Source organism: Plasmodium gonderi, assembly GCF_002157705.1.
Source record: "Plasmodium gonderi DNA, contig: Chr05, whole genome shotgun sequence".
NCBI classification, from domain to species: domain Eukaryota; phylum Apicomplexa; class Aconoidasida; order Haemosporida; family Plasmodiidae; genus Plasmodium; species Plasmodium gonderi.
This window is the reverse complement of record NW_021628930.1, coordinates 778878-803236: the sequence shown is the minus strand read 5'-3', so window position 1 is coordinate 803236 and position 24359 is coordinate 778878. Positions and strand designations below refer to the sequence as shown.

At 28.9% G+C, this 24359-nt stretch overlaps 3 protein-coding genes across 3 annotated transcripts; all 3 read left to right on the top strand.

The window, feature by feature from the left end:
• Positions 1-5003: 5003 nt before the first annotated feature.
• PGO_051910 (RAD protein) lies at positions 5004-6103 on the top strand (the record flags this gene model as incomplete). The annotated part of the gene is made up of 2 exons (XM_028686569.1): positions 5004-5090; positions 5489-6103. 2 exons carry the CDS (start codon positions 5004-5006, stop codon positions 6101-6103), a joined length of 702 nt encoding a protein of 233 aa, XP_028542370.1.
• A 4332-nt stretch (positions 6104-10435) lies between these two features.
• Positions 10436-11403, top strand: PGO_051900 (RAD protein; the record flags this gene model as incomplete). Its single annotated transcript, XM_028686568.1, has 2 exons — positions 10436-10543; positions 10783-11403. 2 exons carry the CDS (start codon positions 10436-10438, stop codon positions 11401-11403), a joined length of 729 nt encoding a protein of 242 aa, XP_028542369.1.
• Positions 11404-17290: 5887 nt separating this feature from the next.
• On the top strand, positions 17291-19999 carry PGO_051890 (RNA-binding protein; the record flags this gene model as incomplete). The annotated part of the gene is made up of 7 exons (XM_028686567.1): positions 17291-18224; positions 18482-18622; positions 18866-18952; positions 19156-19262; positions 19432-19521; positions 19681-19744; positions 19944-19999. 7 exons carry the CDS (start codon positions 17291-17293, stop codon positions 19997-19999), a joined length of 1479 nt encoding a protein of 492 aa, XP_028542368.1.
• Positions 20000-24359: the final 4360 nt, after the last annotated feature.

The window sequence follows — 24359 nt, the reverse complement described above, 5'->3', positions numbered from 1 at the left end:
AAAAAAAATGAATAAAAATGAATAAAAGCGAATAAAAGTGAATAAAAATGAATAAAAGTGAATAAAAATGAATAAACGTGAATAAAAGCGAATAAACATGAATTGTAATGATTGATACATGGTATGCGCACGGTATACACTTTGTACGAATTTAACTTTTTCATTTTTTCATTAGTAAAATTATCTATTTACGATATTCATTAAAATGTTACGCAAAAGTGGCACACTTTCTTACATAATACATGGATGCATACATACATACATATGCAGAATATGTCTTACATTTTTGGATATGGGTTCTGCTAATATATTAATGCTTAGTTTTTATACACGAACAGGTGTTCATAAGGAGACCAAAATGTTTTGTGCTTTATATTTTATGAGCTGGTAAATAGTGCTTTTTTTTCTCATTTTTACTCGTCTCTCTGGTTAGATTATAAAAAAAAAAGAAAACGAAAGAAATGGAACTGAGGACAAAAGAAAAAAAAAAAAAAAAAATTCACACAAAATGGTGTACACGCTGATGAGGAGGAACAAACAAATTGACACAAAGTCATGAGAAATAAAAAAAAAATAAAATAAAATAACACAAAATGAATAGAAGCAATGCTGAAGAATGCTCTGTTGTGCAAAATAATGCCAAATAACATTAAATGGCATTGCATCAAGTTAAATTATTTTAAATAACTTGGTGTGCTGCAGAATGAAGAAAAAAAAAATAATTAAAAAAAAAAAAAAAGGAAACTAGTTGAGAAAAAAGCATCAAAATTAAACAAAAAGATAAGTTTTGAAGTTATAACAAAAGGTGCACGACTCGTGCCGAGCTCTCCAAAGTTGATACACATACAACATATATTGTATACATATGTATATATGTGCATATGTATGTGTATGTATGTGTAGTATATAATGTATCGTATGTACACTTATACGGATATGTACTAAACAAGCATTTCGAATCAGTATGATTAACACAAAACAGGAAGAAATTGTAAGTGCATGGGGATACGCATATACATGAATCTTGTTCCCATATATGGCATACGACAGAGAATTGTAATTTGATTCATCATCCAATGGTTCACTTCGATGTAGTTACAAAAAAAAAAAAATAAATAAATAAGAACCACTTGTTTGAGAAATTTTTTCAAAAATGTAAAAATGAGAGTAATTAGTACTATATCATCTCTGCAACACCAAGCATTTACTAAAACAGGCTAAAGCAGGAAAAAAAAAAAAAAAAAAAAAAAAAAAAAAAAAAAAAAAAAAAAAAAATAAGAAAAAAAATAAGAAAAAAAAAAAAAAAAAAAGGTGATATTTTTAAACTAAAAATATTTAACTTAATGGAAAAATGTAAAAATAAAAATAGTATTTTATAAATATAAATTTATCCGAAATGATAGTAAAATCGAAAACGACTCAGATGATAATGTATACAATAATACTAATCTTTTCCCCCTAAAGTAAATTAAAAAGGTTAAAAGTTAGAAATTATGAATTAAAATTAGGAATTAAAATTAAGAATTAAAATTAGGAATTAAAATTAAGAATTAAAATTAGGAATTAAAATTAAGAATTAAAATTAGGAATTAAAATTAAGAATTAAAATTAGGAATTAAAATTAGAAATTAAAGTTAAGAATCCAAATTAAGAATCCAAATTAAGAATCCAAATTAAGAATCCAAATTTAATGATAAAAATTAAAATTAATAATGAACTGAAAAAAGAAAAATCCGTTCTTTTTTAAAGAAGAAATGCGTCAACTCTATTTGACATTTTTTTTTTTTTTTTTTTTCAGCAATTATGGAACATTTTCACGCATATGACAATTGGATACATCGTTCTTCAGAATTGTGGCAATGCGCATGCATTCGCTTACACCCACATTTACATAGAAACATACTCACCGGTTCAAGAATTTTCTGACATACATTACATATATATATGCATACATAAACAAGCGTGTATGGTTTTTAAGCATACTGCATTTTCTGATATTTTTTGGGGTTTCTTTTTTTATCATAAAATAATACAGCTAGGTTCTTCGTGAATAGAAGAACTAATTTTACCTCTAACACACAATGTGTATATCAATGTATTTACAGAGAAAAGCCAATTTTTGCAAAGTTGTGATACGTAAAAAAAATAAAAAAAGGTGATAAAAAAAGGTGATAAAAAAAGGTGATAAAAAAAGGTGATAAAAAAAGGTGACAAAAAAAAGTGACAAAAAAAAGTGATAAAAAAAGGTGACAAAAAAAAGGCGACAATAAAAAGTGACAAAAAAAAGTGATAAAAACAATGAAATCAAGTTATTTCTCTAAAGACATAATTAGGAGTTTCTACTCCATCGCTACTTAGCCATGATTATGAAAGTAACTTTTAGAAATACAATCCTTCCGAATTAAATCAGATATTATCACGTGTTTACGTTTCTATTTCTCTCTCACATCACTATAAAGTCGAAGATTTTTTATTTTGTATTTACATCTGTGTTTCTAAGTAGCTGCACAATCAATCAGTCTCTTCGTTTTTGTTACACCCCCGCAAGAGAATATTCTATTTTTCCCATTTTTGTAACGACACACAGACATGGGAGAAGAGTACATACGAATCTTGTTTTATGTCTATCCCATCCATTCTCTTTAGCTTAACCATCCCAACTTAATATATTGAATATGGGTCAAACGTGAAAATCAACTACAACACTTTATTATCCTCGTGCCTAGCAAAATTTACATGTACATGCACATCTACACAGGTATGCATGCATCTATATAAAATGCATGCACCTTCACTGTCCTTATAAGTGCTGGCTTTTGCTTTATCAATCGACAGAGACAGTTATGCTATCTTTTATTTGGAAAACAAAATAATTTTCCACAGTAGTTTTGTGTGATCAGAAGAAATGCTTGGAATGGTGCACAATATATATATACATATATACATATACATATACATATATACATATACATATATACATATACATATATACATATATATATACACTACTACCTCATTAGATGCACTTTTGCTGCTCTTCCACTTCTATTTGAGCTGCTTTTAAATGAATGGTAGAAATTTTCTTGCTATGCTTTAACGAGGAAGGGGTGACGTGTGAAGTAGGGGCTAGAGGCAAATAAAAGTTTCTTTTTTTTTTTTTTTTTTCCTTTTTTCCATGATAAAATATTCCTCCGTTGTGGTAATATGTATTAATATCCCTTTACTTTTTTTTCTTACATGTATATATGTATTCAATTTTGTTACATGTTGATTCGATCTGGAACACGGGAAAAAAAAAGGGAAGAAGTAGTTTTACTCAAAACAAAAAGATCCATTAAAGTGTTTCGAATCTTGTTAAGCAATCTACTACACTCACATTTGAATCTTAACATTTCCAAAACAAAAAAATTTGTGCATTTATGCATTGGCGTGTTAAGAAGGTATCATAATGTTTAACTAAAACCGGTAAGGGCAACGAACATGCAGAAGTGTAAAGGAAAAAAAAAAAAAAAAAAAAAAAAAAGGCCTCAGCTCTTTAACCCTTTTTACTTTCAAATTGAACGTTTACTTGTTTTTGATTTGCATTAAGTATTTTATGTTTATGTATTATTCATTTTCCATAGTTCTAATGATATTTGCGATAGCACTTAAAAGGCTGTATCAGGTTTTAAGAATTAATAAACACGAAATATTAAAGATGTATACACCAACACCACCACTACATTCACTGCTTTTTTTCATATACTATATTATTTTTACATTCTGGATGTTTTTTTTGAACCCAGTATTGGTTACGTAATATGTATATATATATATATATAATATACTACATATATATATATGTATATACATATATATACAGATGACTTTTTGTGTTGTTCATTTCCAGTATTTTTTTTTTTTTTTTTTTTTTTTTTTTTTGGTTCATTGTTTTTTTTCCATGAACATTAGTTGCTTAACTAACACATATAACACTTGCATAAATTTCAGGGTGGCGAAAAAATTTTTTTTTTTTTTTTTTTTTTTTCTGCAACTTTTTAGAAATGCACAAGTGTGGTAATAATTTTATGTACAGTGTCCCCTTCTTCGCTCAAACAGTATCTTAACATTTTTACCACTTTAGGTTACCCGCTTTGATTTATCGCTTTATTTACCACTTTAGGTTACCCGCTTTGATTTGTCGCTTTATTTACCACTTTAGGTTACCCGCTTTGATTTGTTGCATTACTTTATTTACCATTTAGATTTAACAATTTAATTTTTACCACTTTTTTTTTTCTTTTTTTTTTTTTGTTTATTTTTTAGTTCTTTTTGTTTGGAATATTATTATATTTGATCATTTCTTTTGATCACTTCCTTTTGATCATTTCCTTTGATCATTTTCCTTTGATCATTTCTCCTTAGGTCAATTTCTTTGTTGAATTTCGTTGGTGCATATCTTTTCTCATTTCCATTATCATCTCTTTTCTCATTTCCAGTATCATCTCTTTTCTCATTTCCATTGTCATTTCATTTGTCATCTCTTTTTTCATTTCTTTTTTCATTTCATTTGTCATTTCATTTTTTTCATTCATTTTGTTTCATTTGTTTTCTCCCACTCATTCACTTTGTATATTTTTTTTATTATTTATTTTTTTTTATTTTTTAATTTTTTTATTTATTTTTTATTTTATTTTATTTTTTTTTTCTTTTTTTACATATTTTTAAAAGGGATAAGTTTATGTAACTTTTCCTGAATTTTATATGGAACGAAGAATACATGCATATATAATAATTTTTTTAACTTGGCTATCCATTTATTTCATATTTCATATTGCAAATTCTTTATATCCCCCAAGCCCTCCCAAGTCAGTGCTAACTATTTTTCCTTACGCACTCCTCCAAACTTGTACAAAAACCAGTAGGAATAATATGTATATATATATACATATATATGTATGTATATATATATATACATTTTATTACTTACAACCAGCCCATAACTTATGCTTTTAAAAAAAAAAATGAAAAAAAATGCAAACTCGAAAAGTCAACATATTGTAAGATACATGATCTTGATGTCGCCTTTTTTCTTAATCTTCACACTATTAGTAAGTTTTCCACGAAAAATTAAAAAAAAGGAAGAGAGAAAGAGAGGAAAAGAGGAATAAATGAGGAGCGGAATATATGAAGAGAGGAAAATATGAAAAAAATAAATAAAATAAAATAAAATAAAACACATTTTTTTTTTTACCGCTGTTACCCGTTTTTCCTTTTCCCATTTTTCCACTTTTCCACATTTTAATTACACGCAACTGCTATCTCCTTAGTTTTACGCACTGAATTATGTAACACGAACTACCACTGTTTGTAGACAAACAAACACTCACAGCTTTTCCCACAGAGGTGTGTAAATATACCTACATACATGTGCTAACGTGGATATATCATTTTGCACATATATATATATATATATATATACGTATACATGCTTAAACATCATTTTTAGAAGATTGTTAGATTTCCCCAATCAAGAGAGTTGTTAGAGTTACAATTAAAAACAAATTCAAGATTATTAGTCGAATTAAAGTTATATGTAAATGATGATATAACTAAAAAAAGTAAAAATGGAAATACTTATGAGCCATATGTGAGTACTAAAGTTTTACCTTTCGGATGCGAACAGAAAGATCTTAATAAAAAATTGTCAAAAAGAAAAATTGACAATTTAACCAATAACGCAGGATTTATTTATGCAGACAAAAAAAAAGCATTTATTGCTTTTTATTATTATAGTGATTACCAAAAGGGTAAATATAATAAAATGATAAATAAATTATGGCTAAATTTTACCAAATCAGCAGCAAAAATTGGAATGTCCGATGAAGATAGACTACAATTTCTAATGGAATGTCATTCAGCTCTTACCCGGGACATAGATAATTTAGATGAATCTTTTGAGAATCGTTTCTTTTCCATGGTTAACGATAAATCATTGTTACAATTAACTTTCAGGTTATTCATTTCAAGTTTTGTAAGATCTTCTAATAAATTAACAAACGCAAATAAAAAAAAGTGGACAAAAAATTTGAAAAACATAATAGATAACTATAACACAGTATGATAAAAATTGGGCACCTCGCAATGAGTGCACAACTGTGATCATCTATTATTTTTAGAGAGGCACGATGGGCTGTTTAGTTCTTTGATTGACAATTTAAACAACGCTATATATCAGTCATGATTTTAGTGATGTGCTCAGCTACGTGTTGAAGAATGTGATTAGTTACATATTTGGCTATCTGATCAGTTACAGATTTGGCTACCTGATCAGTTACAGATTTGGCGACCTGATTAGTTACAGATTTGGCTACTTGATCAGTTACAGATTTGGCTACCTGATCAGTTACATATTTGGCGACCTGATTAGTTAAATATTTGGCGACCTGATTAGTTACATATTTGGTGACCTGATCAGTTAAATATTTGGAGACCTGATTAGTTAAATATTTGGAGACCTGATTAGTTAAATATTTGGCGACCTGATCAGTTACAGATTCAGCTGTATTTAGAACTACTAGCAGCCCAATGAATGCACAAATAAGTGAGACAAAAAAAAAAAAAAAAAAAAAAAATAGCCACAGACGGAAGAGCGAATTGATAAGGAGTTCTCATTAGAATACTTCGTTTTTAATTTATTCACCTTTACAAATAAAATGGCCAAATTTTTAGGTAGGACGGGAATAAGGAGAAAAAAAAAAAATATATATAATAATAATAATAAATGAGCAAAAAACAAGTAGATGAACGAACGAGTAGATAAACAAACGAGTAGATAAACAAACGAGTAAATGAACATATAAAAAAATCATAGGGATAAACTGCGAATAATAATTATGTAATAACTGTATAATAATTATATAATAAATACAACAAAATTCTCAGCTCCCATTACAAACGTGCTATACATCTTTCCTCATCTCATCAAAACACTTAGACAAATTATTTAATGTTTGAAATTTATTTTCTAACACAGTTTGCGCAAGATTTGAAATACAACATTTATTTAATTTCACTTAATTTTTTATTTTTTTTTCTATTATTAAAACAATATATCATTTGGAAATCATTTGGGAAATCATTTGGAATATCATCTTGAAAAATGTTTGGTTACAACACATTACGAAAATGAAAAAAAAAAAAAATAACATAATAAAATAAAAAATACAGAATTTTTATCATATATGTGTATGAATTATTTTTACCGTATTTGTATGATGTTCACACACATATAAAACAATTTGTATAGCACTGTGCTTCTTGTCATTTGCTCTTTTTTGTTTAATGTGTAATACACTTTTTTTTTTTTTTTTTTTGTTATTCATGCACTAAATAAATGGGAAAGTGCAAATATATTTGTGCATCACATGCACGTATAATATATGTATATAAGGCGTGCAAAAGTTTTATGAAATTCATTTAAATGAAAATTGTAAATTTTCATTATGAATAAGTGTGAATTTCAATTTATACTTATCAATAAGGCAAATAGAGGTGCCTACATTAGATCATATATATTAAGTCCATGCGTGTGTGCAGACATACATTACACATGTGTGTGTTGCATAAATACATGCATAGATACATACAAATGCATATATGTATATATATATATATGTATACACGCATACGCAGTAATATTGGATCACATAAGTCCTTTCCTTATCCTTTGTAATTATTTAAAACTATCGAATCCTTGTATACATGTAATATAAAATATACGGCTATTAATAAATTGACAATATTTATGCCATACCTAAGCTGTACATGGCAAATTTTCCCACGAGTTAGTTTTTTTTTCTGATTTGGTTCTAACCCGTGTAACACCTCAAAAAGTTATGTAAACCCGATAAAGGGTGAAGCAGAAAAGAAATAGACAATTTGTAATATCCGTGTGTTAATGAAGCCTTTTCTTTTCTTCTTTTCTTCTTTTCTCCTTTTCACCTTTTCACCTTTTCACCTTTTCACCTTTTCACCTTTTCACTTTTTCACCTTTTCACCTTTTCACCTTTTCACCTTTTCACCTTTTCACCTTTTCACCTTTTCACCTTTTCACCTTTTCACCCTTTTTTTTTTTTTTTTTTTTTTTGATTCATATTTATCTTATCAATTTTTACTGAAAAGTCTCCATTTGCAATCTCTAAAGAGGTTTGCATCAGTGACTAAAGTTAAACACAATTAATTCTTTGCAAACATGTCAAAAGTGGGGGAATCCAATAATGATTAGCTCTTTTTATTTGTGAACGAGAGTAGCAGAGCCATCACTTACATAAAATAACTCAAATAAGTTGTATCGTTATAAAAACGACACACTTCGCGTGAGTTAACACGTATATGTGTTTATACAAACACACATGTATGTATACACATGTTATATACATGTTAGGAACCAATTTTACAACATACATAATAATATACGTAATTAAAAACTGAACATGTGTTTCGAAATATGTACAAATAGGATCATGAAATAAATTATCTTATTTTATTTCGAATTAAAAGAAAAAAAAAAAAAAAATTATGCACATTTGAGGGGAGGTCAGGAAAAAAGCGCTTTTTTTTTTTTTTTTTTTTTTTACAAATGTACATGTACATACATATATTTTCTATATGCATGTAGGTTTTTTTTTTTTTTTTTTTTTTTATTTTCTCCCTACTTTTTTTCCACACACAGAACAAGAACAAAAACGCAGAAATTTTCACTTGATCTATTTTGTATTTTTCTCCCCTTATTTATTAACCTGTGTAAGTTTCGTTTAGTTTTCTCTTAGCATAGGGGCAAGGAAAGGAATTTATGAAAAAAATAAAAGAAAGAAATAATTGTCTCAAAATTTTGCTGCACTTTTTTTATTGTTTTTTTAAAACAAACTAAGTAAATATATGAATAAATAGGTTAATAAATAGATTAATAAATATATGAATAAATAGGTTAATAAATAGATTAATAAATATATGAATAAATAGATTAATAAATAGATTAATAAATAGATTAATAAATATATGAATAAGTAGATTAATAAATATATGAATAAATAGATTAATAATTATATGAATGAATAAATAAATGAATAAATATATGATTGATTAAATATATGAATAAATATATGAATGAATAAATAAATGAATAAATATATGATTGATTAAATATATGAATAAATATATGAATGAATAAATAAATGAATGCATGTGTATGTGTATATAGGCATTCGGAAAAAACTCTTCTGTTGAATTAATGGGTGGTGATGATCTGTTTCTAATCCTGCAACTGAGGCATAACACAACCACGACGAAACGACAAACTATGACAGACAAAAAGGAACAGCGAAAAGTTGCCAAATGAGGTAAAAAAAAAAAAAAATAAATAAATATAATGTAATATAATGCCATACAATACAATATAACATAATATAGTATAATATTCGTTATTATTTAATTTATTTTTTCACATTTTTGGTAAACGCATTAAATATGTTAGTGTACCAAGGTTATTATGAAGTGTTGTAAGGTTCACTTGTAAGATTAAGCAGTGCATTAAATGCATGCACACGTATACATGTACAAGTATTGTATGAATTCTGTATGGATGTATATGTATACTTTTATGTGAACAAATTAAAAAAGAACCTGCTTTGGCACCTAAAAAAAAAAAAAGAAAAAAAGAAAAAAAGAAAGCTGTGCTAAAGGGGTAACAAACTATATATATGGTATTTATATAGAAGCCCTAACTAAACTAATTTAGTGCATCGGTACAAATTTGTAATTTTTTCAAATGGGCAAAAAGTGCAGTTACTCATTTTGCTGCTATATATGCCAGTTATTTTATCAGTTACTTCTTTTTATTCTATTTGTTCTGCTTAATTCTGCATAAAAACTTAATACACTTAGTGCACCTAATATTATATATAACCCAAGGATTTTTCTGACGTTCAGGCATTGTTATCATCTATTAGTTGCAACTTTTTTTTCAAGTTCAAAAAAATTGCACGAGTTAATAATCTTTATAAAAATAATATTCTATTGTTGCACAGGAAAAATTAGTTGCTTTCCCGATTGAACTTTTAGGCATAATTGAGAGTGTTCTTCTTTTTGCATTTATGAAGATATGTTATAAAATAGCAACTTCTGTTACTTTTTTGCATAATATTTTGTAGACTTTTTTTTTTTTTTTTTTTTTTGCGCGCACGACATACTTTTTTTTTTACGTTGTTTTACTAAGAAGAACTAATTTGTTCCAAAACAAAAAATAAAACCATCAAAAATTTTTACAAATTTGTAATAACATGCTTATAAAAGGTTTCTCTTTTTTTTTTTTTTTTTTTCTCTACTAAAGAGTGTACTAGCAGAAAATTTTTACTTTTTGTAATGAATATTTAAAAAAAAAAAAAAAAAAAAAAAAATGTATTCTTTGGAAAACCGCATTTTACCTGGATTCTCCATCAAGTTGTTGGTTCTACTGTTGGTCATAAATTTATTAGTAATGAAAAAATCTTTATTTAAGAATTGTGTAAATGAATTTCTCCCTTTGTTTTCGTTTTGTTCCGTCTTGTTCTGCCCCGTCTTGTTCTGTCTCGTCTTGTTCTGCCCGTCTTGTTCTGTCCCGTCTCGTCTCTTTTCTTTTTTCACATCCAAAGTGTTTGAATGATCTGCTGGATGCAGAACGTGTTGGTCCTTGCTGTAGCTTTATCTGGAGTGCACTCACATACACGAACATATGTAACAATTTAAATTTGCCAATTTTTATAGGGTTCCGATTTCAGATGCAAAGGAAAGAAGAACCCAGAAGTGGAGCTAAGAACATGCCCAAGGATACTAACTGATGTATCTGCTTCAAATGAGACTTTTCCAGAAGGAATAAAATTAGACCATGAGTGCGATCATTATGTTTATGAGACTATCAAATATAAGAAATTCCTAAAAAAGTTACAAAATCATCCATCTAATAAAAAAGAAATAACTACTGATGACGTAAATAAATTTCTTTCATCATGTGACTTATTTGTAAGTAAGAAAAAGGCAAGGTTTGTTTTTTATCACTATAATAGATATCAAAGAAAATTATTCAAAGATTTGTCTAAAAGAATGTGGAATAAATTTACCTTATTAGCAAATGAAAATGGCATACCAAATGACATCCAATTGAAAATTTGGAAGAAATATTATGTTGAAATTATCGATCACTTTAGAAAAATGGATAATTTTTTTATAGAAAGGTTTGTAGGATTTTTGTGTAGATCAATAATACTTAATATAAGTTTATATAAATTCTTAGGTAGGTATAAAAGAACATGGAAAGAAAATTTACGAGAACAGAAATTCATATGGACTATGGCTCTAACTAATGCTATAAAGGATTATCCAAACTAATACAATAAAAAAGCAAAGGAAGTTTAAAAAAATATATATATGTCTATCTCAATAATTCTTGCATTGGAGAGTTTGTTTGAATTGATAATTATTCAGTCACTCTTTTTTTCCTCTATTTTTCTCACGCATTTACATTCTTTTTTTTTTTTTTTTTTCTTATCCTTAACAAAATGTTACACAAAAAGTGGAACTTATCTTTCTTTAATAATAAAAGTGCTGTGCTTGAAAAAAAAAAAAAAAAAAAAAAAAAAAAAAAAAGAACATAAAGACTCATTTGAAAGTAAAATATATATTTTTTTTTTCATTTTGTATACGATTATTGAAAATAAAAAAATATCTGATAGGAAAGTCTCAAATTAATTTTAGTCAATTTGTCTGCACAACAAATCAGATACATAATGTATCCTTAGATATATCTAAAAATTCAAGGCATCATGGAATTGTCCATTTGAAGATATTTCATGAAAATCTAGAGAGTACAGCAGATGGAGAAAAATTTCACAATGTTATTCCAACTCTGATAAATACTTCTTTGAAATTTTCACGCACCAACTGTGTTTTCGCTACTATCACATGCCGGTTGCAAATCCATGGACAGGAAAAATTCTGCTAATGGAGTTGGTCATGTTGGGAATGATGAACTGGTTGGGAGGAGCGAACCAATTGAGGGTGGGTGGATGTAGTGGACATCTAACGAGCCCAGAGTTGGTACGCACATGGAAATGCAAAGAAAAGAGGTTGAACGACGCGACAAATTTTAAGAGATACAATTTGAATTCTCATTCTAAAAAAGAGTGACAAAAAATGCCCAAATGGAATAAACATGAACAAAGGAAGCGTGCACAACATCATCTGTTTTGAAAAGATGAATCAGATGAATGTTAAAGGAAAGCATATGGATCCACTAAATTGCACTTAGAACGACTCCATTTTTGTCTTAAAAAGGTACATATATAATTCTTTGAAAAAAGATGAAACGGATGAATGGTTCATCACAATTCAATCCTTTTCACATTAACAGGTCAGAACAAAACGGGATTAAAATATCTTCTCAAAATTCGCATAGTATGGCAAGAATTCTCGAAAAAGACAAAAAAAATTACAAATACAATGCTACACATAAATGAGGAAAAGCAAGTCACCACGGATAGATACTACTCATACCATAAGACCTGTGCAAATAAATATTATTTTCAGAAAGTTCATAGGGAAGGGAAATAAAAAGGGCAATAATTCTCCCACATTGGATGCACAATCGATCATTAAAAATATGGACAAGACAAATAAAAAAATTCTGAAAATTTTCAAAGTATAAACACTTATATATTTTACGCTAAAATTGTGAAGAAAAGAAGAATACATATGAGGATAAGAAGAAAACCCAAGCACTCAACTTTGAAGCAGTGAGTAAATTAAAAAAATATTCCTGAACGGAATGAAGTGAAGAGCGAGCATGCAAGGGTGGTATGTCACTCCTGTGTAGAAAAAAAATGGGAAAATCGTTTGCAGTTCCATGAAAATATGCACTAGAGGAGAGAGGAAGAGTCGGAAAAGACGAGAAGAAGCGAAAACCCATCACAGTGTAAAAAACCTTCAATAAAAAATAACTCGCAATATAGGAAAAGGGAAGAAGAAGAAGAAGAAGATAATGATGAATTAGAACATCTTAAGTTGACAATTATGCATAATCGAGCTCAGTATTATGCTGAAAGACATGAACAATTAGAATCTTCCCTGGAATAGCTTAAAAAATTGATACTTTTCATCAGTGCTGAATCGCCCCATGAATAGGAAGGGCGATACCACCATTTGGATGTACAAATTAGTGACATAATAAATAAGTATAATTGTACACGCAATTACGAGAATTTTTTGGAAATACATGAAACAGCACATCAAGATGGGTGGGGGTACCCCTGCTTGATTCAGTACAAATATAATAACATCTCAAAAAAGAATGAAATTCGAGAATTTCAGAAAAAGAATAAATATTTGTCTTATCTCCATAAAGATATGGAACATTACAAAAATAAGAAGCTACCTATGTTGGAACTAGCCAATATGCATTTACCTGAGTGGAATAATAGGGATAGAATATTTGTCCATTCCTTCACAACAAACGAAGGAGTGAGAGAAAAGGTGGAATTTTTGAGAAAATTCATTAGTGGTTGGTTAGACTACATATGTCATGAAAGTGAACGAAATATCAAGAAAGAACGGATATACATACATGAAGGACAGTGATCTTTGTTACAACTTCATCTGGAATTATGTACAAGATGAAATGAATTGTGTATAAAGCTTACAACGGAAAAAAATTCAGCATATTTGGATGAGGAAAATCATAAACTCAATAAAACATCTTTAACATATAAAAGAACACTATCATCCAACAATGATCATGTAAATTCACGAAATGATAAAAGGAGAAGCAGTAGTAGTAGTAGTATTACTATCCATTGTGGAAATAAGAAAACACAAAATTGGGAAAATAAAAACATGAACAGGTCATCCACAAAAAACAACATCTTCAATGATATGGAAATATATACATCATATTATTGAAGAAATAATTTATACATTTAAAAAAGATGGTTACAGGGAAGAAAGTGGTGATCAGCACGCTTGTAACATACTCGATCAGAGGTTGAACCCGTGCACGAAAAGGGGCAATCGAATTGGTAAACGGGAATGGAGTACAAAATCTTTATAAACAAGCACACACGGGTGCGCAGGGTGACTTACAGAGAGAAAATAATTCTCCTCATTCTTTTTTTTCCTTTTCTGTCTCCTTTTCAAGAAGAGTTAAAAAAAAAAAAATATAAATACTAACATAAACGAAATGAATCAGAAGAAAGAAGGCTATAATCACGCTTACAATTTGTCGTATGGAGATGTGGAAAAATACGAGAGACAAATTTCCAAACTTGTAATAGAACTGATGAATACTAAGATGCTCTTAGCACAAAGTGAGACACAACGAGAGGAGGAGATTAATGAGATGAAACGGAAGTTTACGCATTGATTGAGATGAGAGATATTATTGGATATTCAAGCGAGTGATGCGCAAAAGGGGGATAAAAAAAAAAAAAAAAAAAGCTGCACAAATATGTTCATACGCAGCTGGATTTATTGTATGTGCCCTTAGCATACACAACCACACACACGAACACACAAAAACACTGTGGGAGATGCCACTTTGGTGCGAGAACAACTCATAGGGACTACTAAACCAGTCTCTCTTCTTTCCCTCCTAGGAGTGCATCAAAAAAGGAGAAAAGTAACAATTATTATATGCATGTCTTTATTTGTGAGATAATAGAGACAGGTATGCACCTCTACGTGGAATCCATCGTGTGCCCTCAGTGTGTGTGTGACATGGATTTGAAAAATTTTAAAGTGCTCATATGAGGAAAGGACAAAATGGAAAAAAAAAAAAAAAAATATAACAAATGGAGAGGAAAAATGGAAGAAAAGGAAATCACCACATGCACGCCGTAGCGCACAAGTTTGTTTAAATACATAAATGTAATGTGACCGGTTAATTGCTCTAAAATGCATTTAAAATTAATTAAAAAAAAAAAAAAAAAAATAAATATATACATATATATATAAACATATGAAAGACTCATAGCTGCGTTGGGGGATTTCTTGTGTTTGTACTTTGAGTTGTCGAATGTGCCGTTGTGATATTGTTTGATTATTTGGTAATCTCCCTTTGACAGAAAAAAAAAGGAAGCAAAAAAGGAATGAAGTAAAAAAGAAAAAGGATTAATTAGCAGAAAATACATCAAACGGATAAAGGCCACGGAACAAACAAACAAACAAGAACTTTATCCATCCCCTCCTGCATATGCCACAACTATGTATGCACTTTCTACATATCCGTGGTGTTGCAATTTTGTGCTTTCTTTTTTGTGTTTTTTTTTTTTTTTTTTTTTTTTTTTTTTTTTTTTTTTTTTTTTTTTTTTTTTTTTTTTTTTTTTTTTTTTTTTTCCTTTTCGTTCATTTTTCGTCTTTATGTATATATCACATCCACGTGCATACGCTTCCCCACGTCCCACCGTTCGCAATCATTTATGTAGCAATAGTTTATTTTTGCATGCCACTGTGTGCGCTTAGCTACATGTATATGTAAATGAGCATATAAATAATAGTACATAAACACATACATGTGTATGTATGTGTGCATCACAAAAATGTTTTCTCTCTTTGACCTCTTTCGGTTGCCAAATAAAAATGCTTCCACTCTTTTTTTTTTTTTTTTTTTTTTTTTTTAAATTCCATTTTAAACTTGCAACTGCTCATAGAAGTAGTATGGGCAGCGGTATAAATATGTATATATTATACATATATATACATACATATGTATACGTTCAAATACAATGTACTTGAGACTTGGTCCCCAAGATGAACTGTCTGACATTCCTAATCTTTGTACGGGTTGACGACATACATTTAAACTTTTTTTAATAGTACCACATACATTTTTTTTTTTTTTTTTTTTTTAATATTTACACTAAACTGTAAAATAAAATTATACGTGTAAAAAAGTATACATGGATGTGTGTAATAGTTTTATTTTGTTTTCAACGACTCAAGCTCGGTGGTAATTTTTTAAATGTCACATTCTTGTTATAGCATATATATTTTAATATGTTTATACGTAACATGGCTTTTATTATATGTGATGTATTTGTTTTTTAATCAATCGCTCATGTGTACTTGAAGGATCTGGAGATTCAACTCTAAATTCAATTTTTAAATAGCAAGTGGGTGAGAAATGTACGTCAATGTTTTTTTTTTTTTTTTTTTTTTTTTCATGTAATACAACATTTTTTTTTTTTTTTTTTTACTTGAATTTTTAAGAGATATATATATTAAATGAGTTGGGGCAAATACCTACGCGTGAAAATTTATGCGCACAGAAGAAAAAAAAAAAAAAACTAAATAAAATAAAGCAAAATATAGCAAAATATAGCAAAATATAGCAAAATATAGCAAAATATAGCAAAATATAGCAAAATAAAGCAAAATAAAGCAAAATAAAACAAAATAAAACGAAGTAAAACGAAATAAAAGAAAAGAAAAGAAAACCAAATAAAATAAAACAGAATAGAATAAAATAAAACAGGTTTTTAATTTATGAACAAACTTAAGGCATAGAGTGTGGAAGTGGACTTTATAAAAAAACATTTCAATGTGAATCCCATCCGAATTTTATGATTAACGGGAAGTAGGAGAAGCAATCTCATGTAGTAATAAGAAGTGAGGAGAAACAGCGATAAGCAGCAATATCTTTTCGAAGAAGAAAAAGGCGAAAATTGTTATTTTATTACATATTGTGACCCTCACGAAAGAGAAATTCAGCGGAGCAAAAATTGATTCACACATATATATATATATATATGTACACTTTATGCACGCATACAAACGGATGTGAGAAAATTTTAACAGCCCTCTCTTCCCCCTCCTGCATTCCTAGTAACATTTCATTACATAACAATTTTATATGTCATCATTTTGCCTGACTTTGTTTCATTTTTTTTTTTTTTTTTTTTATAAAAACTATATTTTTGACTACGCGTATTAGTATTATGTAAATTTTTGTGCATACTTCCCTGAACCCCATATGGTACACAATTCTGTTGGTTTGCTTCGTGCCTTCTTTTTCGCCACCAATACACATATTCATAAATGCTTATCCATAAGTGGCATATACATAAGTGAATATACATAAGTGAATATACATAAGTGAATATACATAAGTGAATATCCATAAATGCATATCCATAATTGCATATACATAATTGCATATACATAAAAACATATACATATATACCCGTATACGTATATATACCGATATATATGCGAGAGTGCAAGCGAAATGGAATCGCCCAAGGGTGACCTGGAAAAAGCAGAAACTGAAGGCACAAACAAAGAAAAGAAGGGTGGAGGGAAAAATGAAAAAAAATCAGGAAATGCGAAAAAAAATAGAAAAAAAAATTCTTTAAGAAAAGCAAAAAAAAAGGCATCCATATCTTCGAAGAATAATCAAAAGAACAATAAGAAAATGTCAAAAAAGAATCCTGCAAGTACTCCAAATTCTTTACCCATTTGCCCTCCTCCCCCTCCTCCTCCACCACCACCCCCTCCTATAACAAAAGAAAATGCGGATAATTGGAAATTTAGAAAAAATACGAACATGGGGTTACTAACCTCGTGTTCATCTCTTGGAGGAATGCCAAACACTATGTCAGGCCCAGTTCACAATCCAAGTCATCATATTTTGAGTCAACCTACGTATCATCACAACAATAATTTAAGTTCACAAACGACAAACCTAATTACTCCTATGTATCCAAGACATGGTGCTTCTCACAATCCAAACCCACCAAATCATAACCCAAACATAGGTATAAAAACAGCCAATGTTAATATGAACTGCATATCAAATAGTAATATGCACATGAATTCGAACCTCCAACCAAATTTATATTATAGTAACCCTTCTAAAAAGAATTATAAAATTAATAATATAATAGAACAGGAAAATTATGCACTAACTCCTACATTGAGATCGGCTCCACATCATCAAAGTAGTACTAATTCACTTAACATTAACGTTGATAAAAGAAATATACTAATATCCAACAGCTACATGAATCAAAGCTCGGATTATTCATATATGGACATGCAACAACATCAGAATAACATCACAAAAAATATCACGCATCCCCCAAGCATCAAACCAAATTACGCAAATATGTCACTTCCTCCAAATCCAAACTATTATGTGTATAAGCCCCAGGGAGATGCAGGTACAAACAATTCTCCACGCTCTCCCTTTTTTTTTTTTTTTTTTTTTTTTGTTCTTATGTGTGGGTCCTTTGCATTCTGCTATGTTGCTGGATATTTTCTACTTAACATTTTTCCCGCGATGTGCATTTTTATGAGCACATGGTGTGTCATCATAAAAATTTGATCCATTTTATGTACACACGCTTGTGTATATGTTTTGTGTGTACATTGTGTGTGTGTTTGTATATAAAGTGTACGTCCGTTCCCCACATAGCAGTTTTATCCAAGCCACTCCCAAATGAAATGAGGATGAACGAATACGTAGAGGATAAACTAATGTATGGGAATTATCCCAGTAGCATTGAAGACAGCAATTTTCCCAAGTATTTTCAGCCAAGAGGATTTTCCAATGATCCAAGTAATACAACAGTGGTTTAAATTGCTCAATCGTGCGAATGAGACTTTTAATTTTATTTTTCTCTCTTGTAAACTTTGTTACGAAAATGAGTATTTTAAGGGAAAAAATGCAACCTTACTATGCAATGTTTATTTATTTTTTATTTTTATTTATCTTATTTATTTTATTTATTTTTTGTTTTTATTTATCTTATTTATTTTATTTATTTTTTGTTTTTTTGCCCCTCCCCCTCCCCCTGCGCAGACATGAATATGTGGAATAGCAACATGAACGGTCCCATTCCTAGTTCTCAATACGATAACAACGTACCAAATATGAAATACCCAATGTGTAAGAAAATTTTCATTATTGTGCAAGTAGAAAGTTTTTCTGCATGTTTAGGCCAAACATTGCAGTTAATTAGACTTCGCGTGTTTATACATTATCATATCATTTTGTGTACATTTTGCCACGTTTATCATGTCATACTTTTTTCTTTCCTGTATTTACTTCCTTTTTTTTTTTTTTTTTTTTTTTTTTTTTTTTTTTTTTAGATGAACAAAACGTTGACAAAATGAAGTTCAACAAGTACAAAGATAAAATGGGAAGAATGCCAAATCAGTCCTATGACAGTAGGCCACACAACATAATCGTTACAAATGTTAGTATTGCATATTATTTACATGTATCTCTTTTGAACGCGCATGTGCAATAATATTCCCCGAATGAATGTACTCTTTATGTATATACATATGCATTATGTGCATGTCCATACATGTGTGTAAACGGGCATACTAACTCTCGAATATTCATTGATTCTGATTTTATAGATTCCGAAAAATTTAAATTCAAGAGAAATTTTGGAAACGTTCAGATTTATGGGAAATATTCTTCGAGCAGACATTATGTTAACCAGCAAGGTACGATACTTTTTTAGCATTTATGCAACGACGTGTATATGTTATTTACTTCTTTTTTTTTTTTTTTTTTTTTTTTTTTATTTTCCATGTGAAATAGCTAGTACATATTTTTTTCGTTTTTTTTTTTTTTTTTTTTTTATCTTTTTTTGTACTTTGCAGGGAGAACACTCAGGCTGTGCTTGCCTAACATTCCCAGATTTCGAATCAGCATCCCTAGCAGCTAGTAATAAATTAAGAATATAAGACTATCCAAAGAAAAGCATTTTTTTAGGAAAAATTGCGAATATGAAAGATTTGTACTTTTTGTTCTTGTGTTTATATATAAGTGTATACTTGGAAATTATATATCTCCTCCGCATCCGTCTACCCCACTCATCCATCCATGCCTTTTTTTTTTTTTTTTTTTTTTTTTTTCATTGTAGGTCGTTATGATGGTGGCATGTTGAACAATCAGAAAATAAAGATATTTGTAGAATAAGTATATAACTTGAGGAATATTGTTGTTTTCTTCTCATACTTCTTTGTGTGTGTATATGCATATATATATATATATATATATATATATATATATATATATATGTTATGTGTGCTTGTTTTACAGTTATTTAGAAGATCGTGGAATATGAATATCTCACCATAGTAGTGCGATGTTCGCAAAGAGAAATTATTCATTCATACATGCTTTAGTGGCCACAATTTTTGTATAATTTCATCGTTATGTTTAATTTTTTATAATAATGTGATGATGTTGAATTTGAATTCCCACATCCCAATGAGTTAAGACATCACATATATTTAAATATAAATACCTACGTCAGAGATAGATAGTGCATATAGTGTATATTTTATGTTGGCATTTGCGTATATTAATATAGGTATTGTGCATATATGTATCTTCACATATATTGTTTACAATGTGCATATCTCACACATATGATTATATTTTCTGATACATGTGCATAAATGGCATGAGAGCTCTGAAACGTCTCAGTATAACATTTAAAGTGACAGCATTGTGGACGACATGTATGTATGTATTCATTCTCTCTGTGCTTATATGTACGCACATGAACATTCATATTCCACATACATATGAACACATATGAATGAGGTTGTAGAAGTATCCCAACATGTATATAGCGCCATCCATCGATAACTTTATGTGCTTGGTGTATGTAAAATGTGCAAACACCCCCGTGTATATGTATATATGTATATATATGCATGTATACATATGTATATACTTGCAAATGCAGAAAATTGTATGTTCCCTTCATTTTCATTTTATTTTTTCGTACCTGCTCAAAAATTAAAGTTAACGAATGTTCATTTACCCCGAGCACTCACTTCCAGTTGTATTCAAACAAGTTACACATACATGCCTTTGAAGATCTCATTATTAATGTGAATTAATACATTTTTCTTCCTTCTTTTGAATTTTGCGAATTTTAAATCATTTGATGCTTTTTAATTATTTCCCCATTTTTTGTATCTATGTGTTCATGTGTGTATGCGTGCATGTGTTTTCATGTGTATGTATTTATACACGTACGCGTCCGTTGGATAAAGGTTAGGAGTGAGTTGGCATCATGTATAGCAACGTTTATATATATATATATATATATATATAGCCAAGTGCAGCATGACCAAACATGAAAAAGTGTCTGTGTGTGTATGCATGCACTTGTCTTCGTATGTATGGATATATGCATGCATTTATACATCATTAGTACGTGCATATTCATACTCGTGTGTGAATTTTTTTTTTTTTTTTTTTTTTTTTTTTTTTTTATTATATACGTAGCAAATGCACCATTCAGCAATTGCCAAGTTAACAAACAAACTTATATTACACATGGATTAAATTAATGCAATTTGTATAGACACTTATCCCTGTCGTTTGCTCCCATCTATGTGTTTATAGATCATGTGTATTTCTTGTGTGGGGGAAGAGTTCTTGTATTCCCCCCATATTTTTTATTTTATTAATTTTGTTGCTCTTTGAAAATTATATTTTTGTTCCCATTTTTACTACCATTTTTACTGTTGCTTTTCTTTGGCTAATCTTTGCACATGTCCAGTTATTCATAGCATAATCAAAAGATTAAGGGAAGTTGCAAAAGTGTAACGTTCAAACCCGTTATAACGTTTTATTAAAAATGTATAATGATTATGTTCTTCTTATAAAAGCGGCAAAGAAGCAGAGAAATATAGTTAAAACCATTCTCTTTTTTAACATTGTTTAATGCATTAGGCATGATCAATGAATTTGTGAACGTCGATAGATAAAAAAAAAAAAATAAATAAATAAATAAAATAAAATAAATGAAAGAAAGACGTAATAGTAAGGGAATAAAAAAATGAGCCAACGTCGAAAGGGAAGCCTATATTATATATGTACATATATTCTTTTATTTATTTGTTTATTAATTCTATTTTAGGCCTTCCTTCGGCCCGGTACCATTTATTTTCCTGTATTCATTTTTTCCATAATGCTGTGATTTGCACAGCAGAGCTATTTTATAGCAATTTCCCTATATACATATATATATATTTTTTTTTTTTTTTTCTTTTTTTTTTGCTGTTGTTTTTTTCCATTTTTAAGATTTTATTTCCTCCACCTTGTGCATTTTTAATTTAGAAATTGTCTCAATTTGTTCATTTGAAAGGGAAGACATCTTCTATGTTGGCTCTTTTTTTACAAGATACTTTTCTTCCCTTTTTTGTTTTCCTTTATTCTCCCTTTGCCTCTGTTCTAACCTGTTAACAGGTGCACAATTTTTTCAAAATTGGACGATGCGTCTATTTTTGGAAGAATTGTAATTCTATACCAGTTCTATGTAGTGTATATTGCAAGAATATGCACTTCCCCCTTAACTTTTTTTTTTTTTTGGTAGTATTTATCAATACACATTTTTGCATTTTCGAAATTCGTTCAAGTAATTCGAAAGGTCAAGAAGTATATACATATATATATATATATATATATAAAGAGTATATATATCTTCTGCACACTGCGGTGTTTTAACATGAACCTACATTCTAACACTACGTATGAAGAAGGCTTCACATGATTTTCCTCTCCTTCACATTACGCAAAGAAGGGAGAAGAAGGAGCCCATGTTTTATCTACATATATATATAAATACAAATCAATACTTATGCATTTGTATGCGATGGTGTATTAAAGAAAATAAACTAGGAATATACATATAAATGTATTAATTCGTATATATATATATATATATATATAATGATCCATGCCTACATAAATTTTTTAATTGGTACTCTTTTTTTTTTTTTTCTTTTTTTTTTTGTATTCCCCTGTTAAGAGTTTATTTTCTTAGGGGAGAAAAAACAGTTTAATCCTTTTTAATGATGAATGTGATTATATGCAGATGGCATATGCACATAGTGTTGTGTGTATAGAATTTGTGCTTACTTATGCAGACTTCTAAGTGTGCATGTGTTTGTGCAAGTATATATATGTATATATATATATATATATATACATGTTAGATTTGTTCGTTGCACGAAAAGCAACATTACCACGCGAAATGGTCGATGTGTACCCATATCCAGACGTTTGTGTTACAGGTTTAAATACACATTACATCCACAACATTTGGAATACTGCATTTTTATTTGTTCTTAATGAAAAGTGTGAATAATCCCATTTTACAGTCTCCCCCCCACCACCCCCTCAATTTCAATCTCTTTCTATTTTTTTTTGTCAAACCAGGTTTTCAAAAAGTAACTGCATAAGAACTGAACTACTTATGAAAGCCATTTAACATGAAAAAAAAAAAAAAATTAATGAATCAGAAAATAAATGAAATATTTCGTACAATTATTGAACGAAAAAAAAAAAATGAAAAAATGAAAAAATGAAAAAATGAAAAAATGAAAAAAAGATTTTTCTCAACAACGAAACCAGTGATATCAGCACCTATATATTACATGCAATTGAATAAACATTCTAAATCTCAGTTAGAATAAGGGGATGGAGGTAAGGTAGATATATAAATATATACACATATATATATATATATATATATATATATATGTATATACCCCCCGAAATATGTACCTTTACAAGCAGGGCTCTCAACTGGTACATATAAAAAGGTAAAAAGTGTATATATATAACAAGCGTAAAAAAAAAAAAAAAAAAAAAAAAAAAAGCGTACTAGCATATTACAAAAAAGGAAAAACATATTGATAATGATAAGATGAGGACAAATTTCAAAAAAGATTGTAAGTAGCTCAATTCCTTCATCCCCATTTCATGACCTTGTCCCTCTTGTCATTATATTATGAGAACATACGGTTGGAGTTATATGTTTTTTCTTTATCTATCCATATATCTACTGAGTGCGTCCCCATAAAGCCGTGCAATTCCATATATTCAATGGAAAGCAGTTTGGCAATAAAAAAAAAAAAAAAAAAAAAGCTTACACGATATATAATGTACTGTATTAAGGTATGAATTATGAATATAATATATATTATTATGTGTAGTAAAAATATAACTAGGGAAAAGAATGCAGAGAAAAAACATATACCCTTTTAAACGACACAGAGTGACGTAAATTTTTTTTTTTTTTTTTAAATATATATATAAATGCCATATCTCTCTTAATATATATAACTACACCGTCGTTATACATTTTTACTCCCCCTAATTCTGAACATGACACAATGTTGGTTATATATATATAATAATATCTTCATAAGTGTATATTTTTGTACATTTTCAATTTTAGTTTTTAAATTCATATAGTGAAGCAAAGGTTGATGGGAAAAACAACAAAAAAAAAAAAAAAAAATCGTTCAAA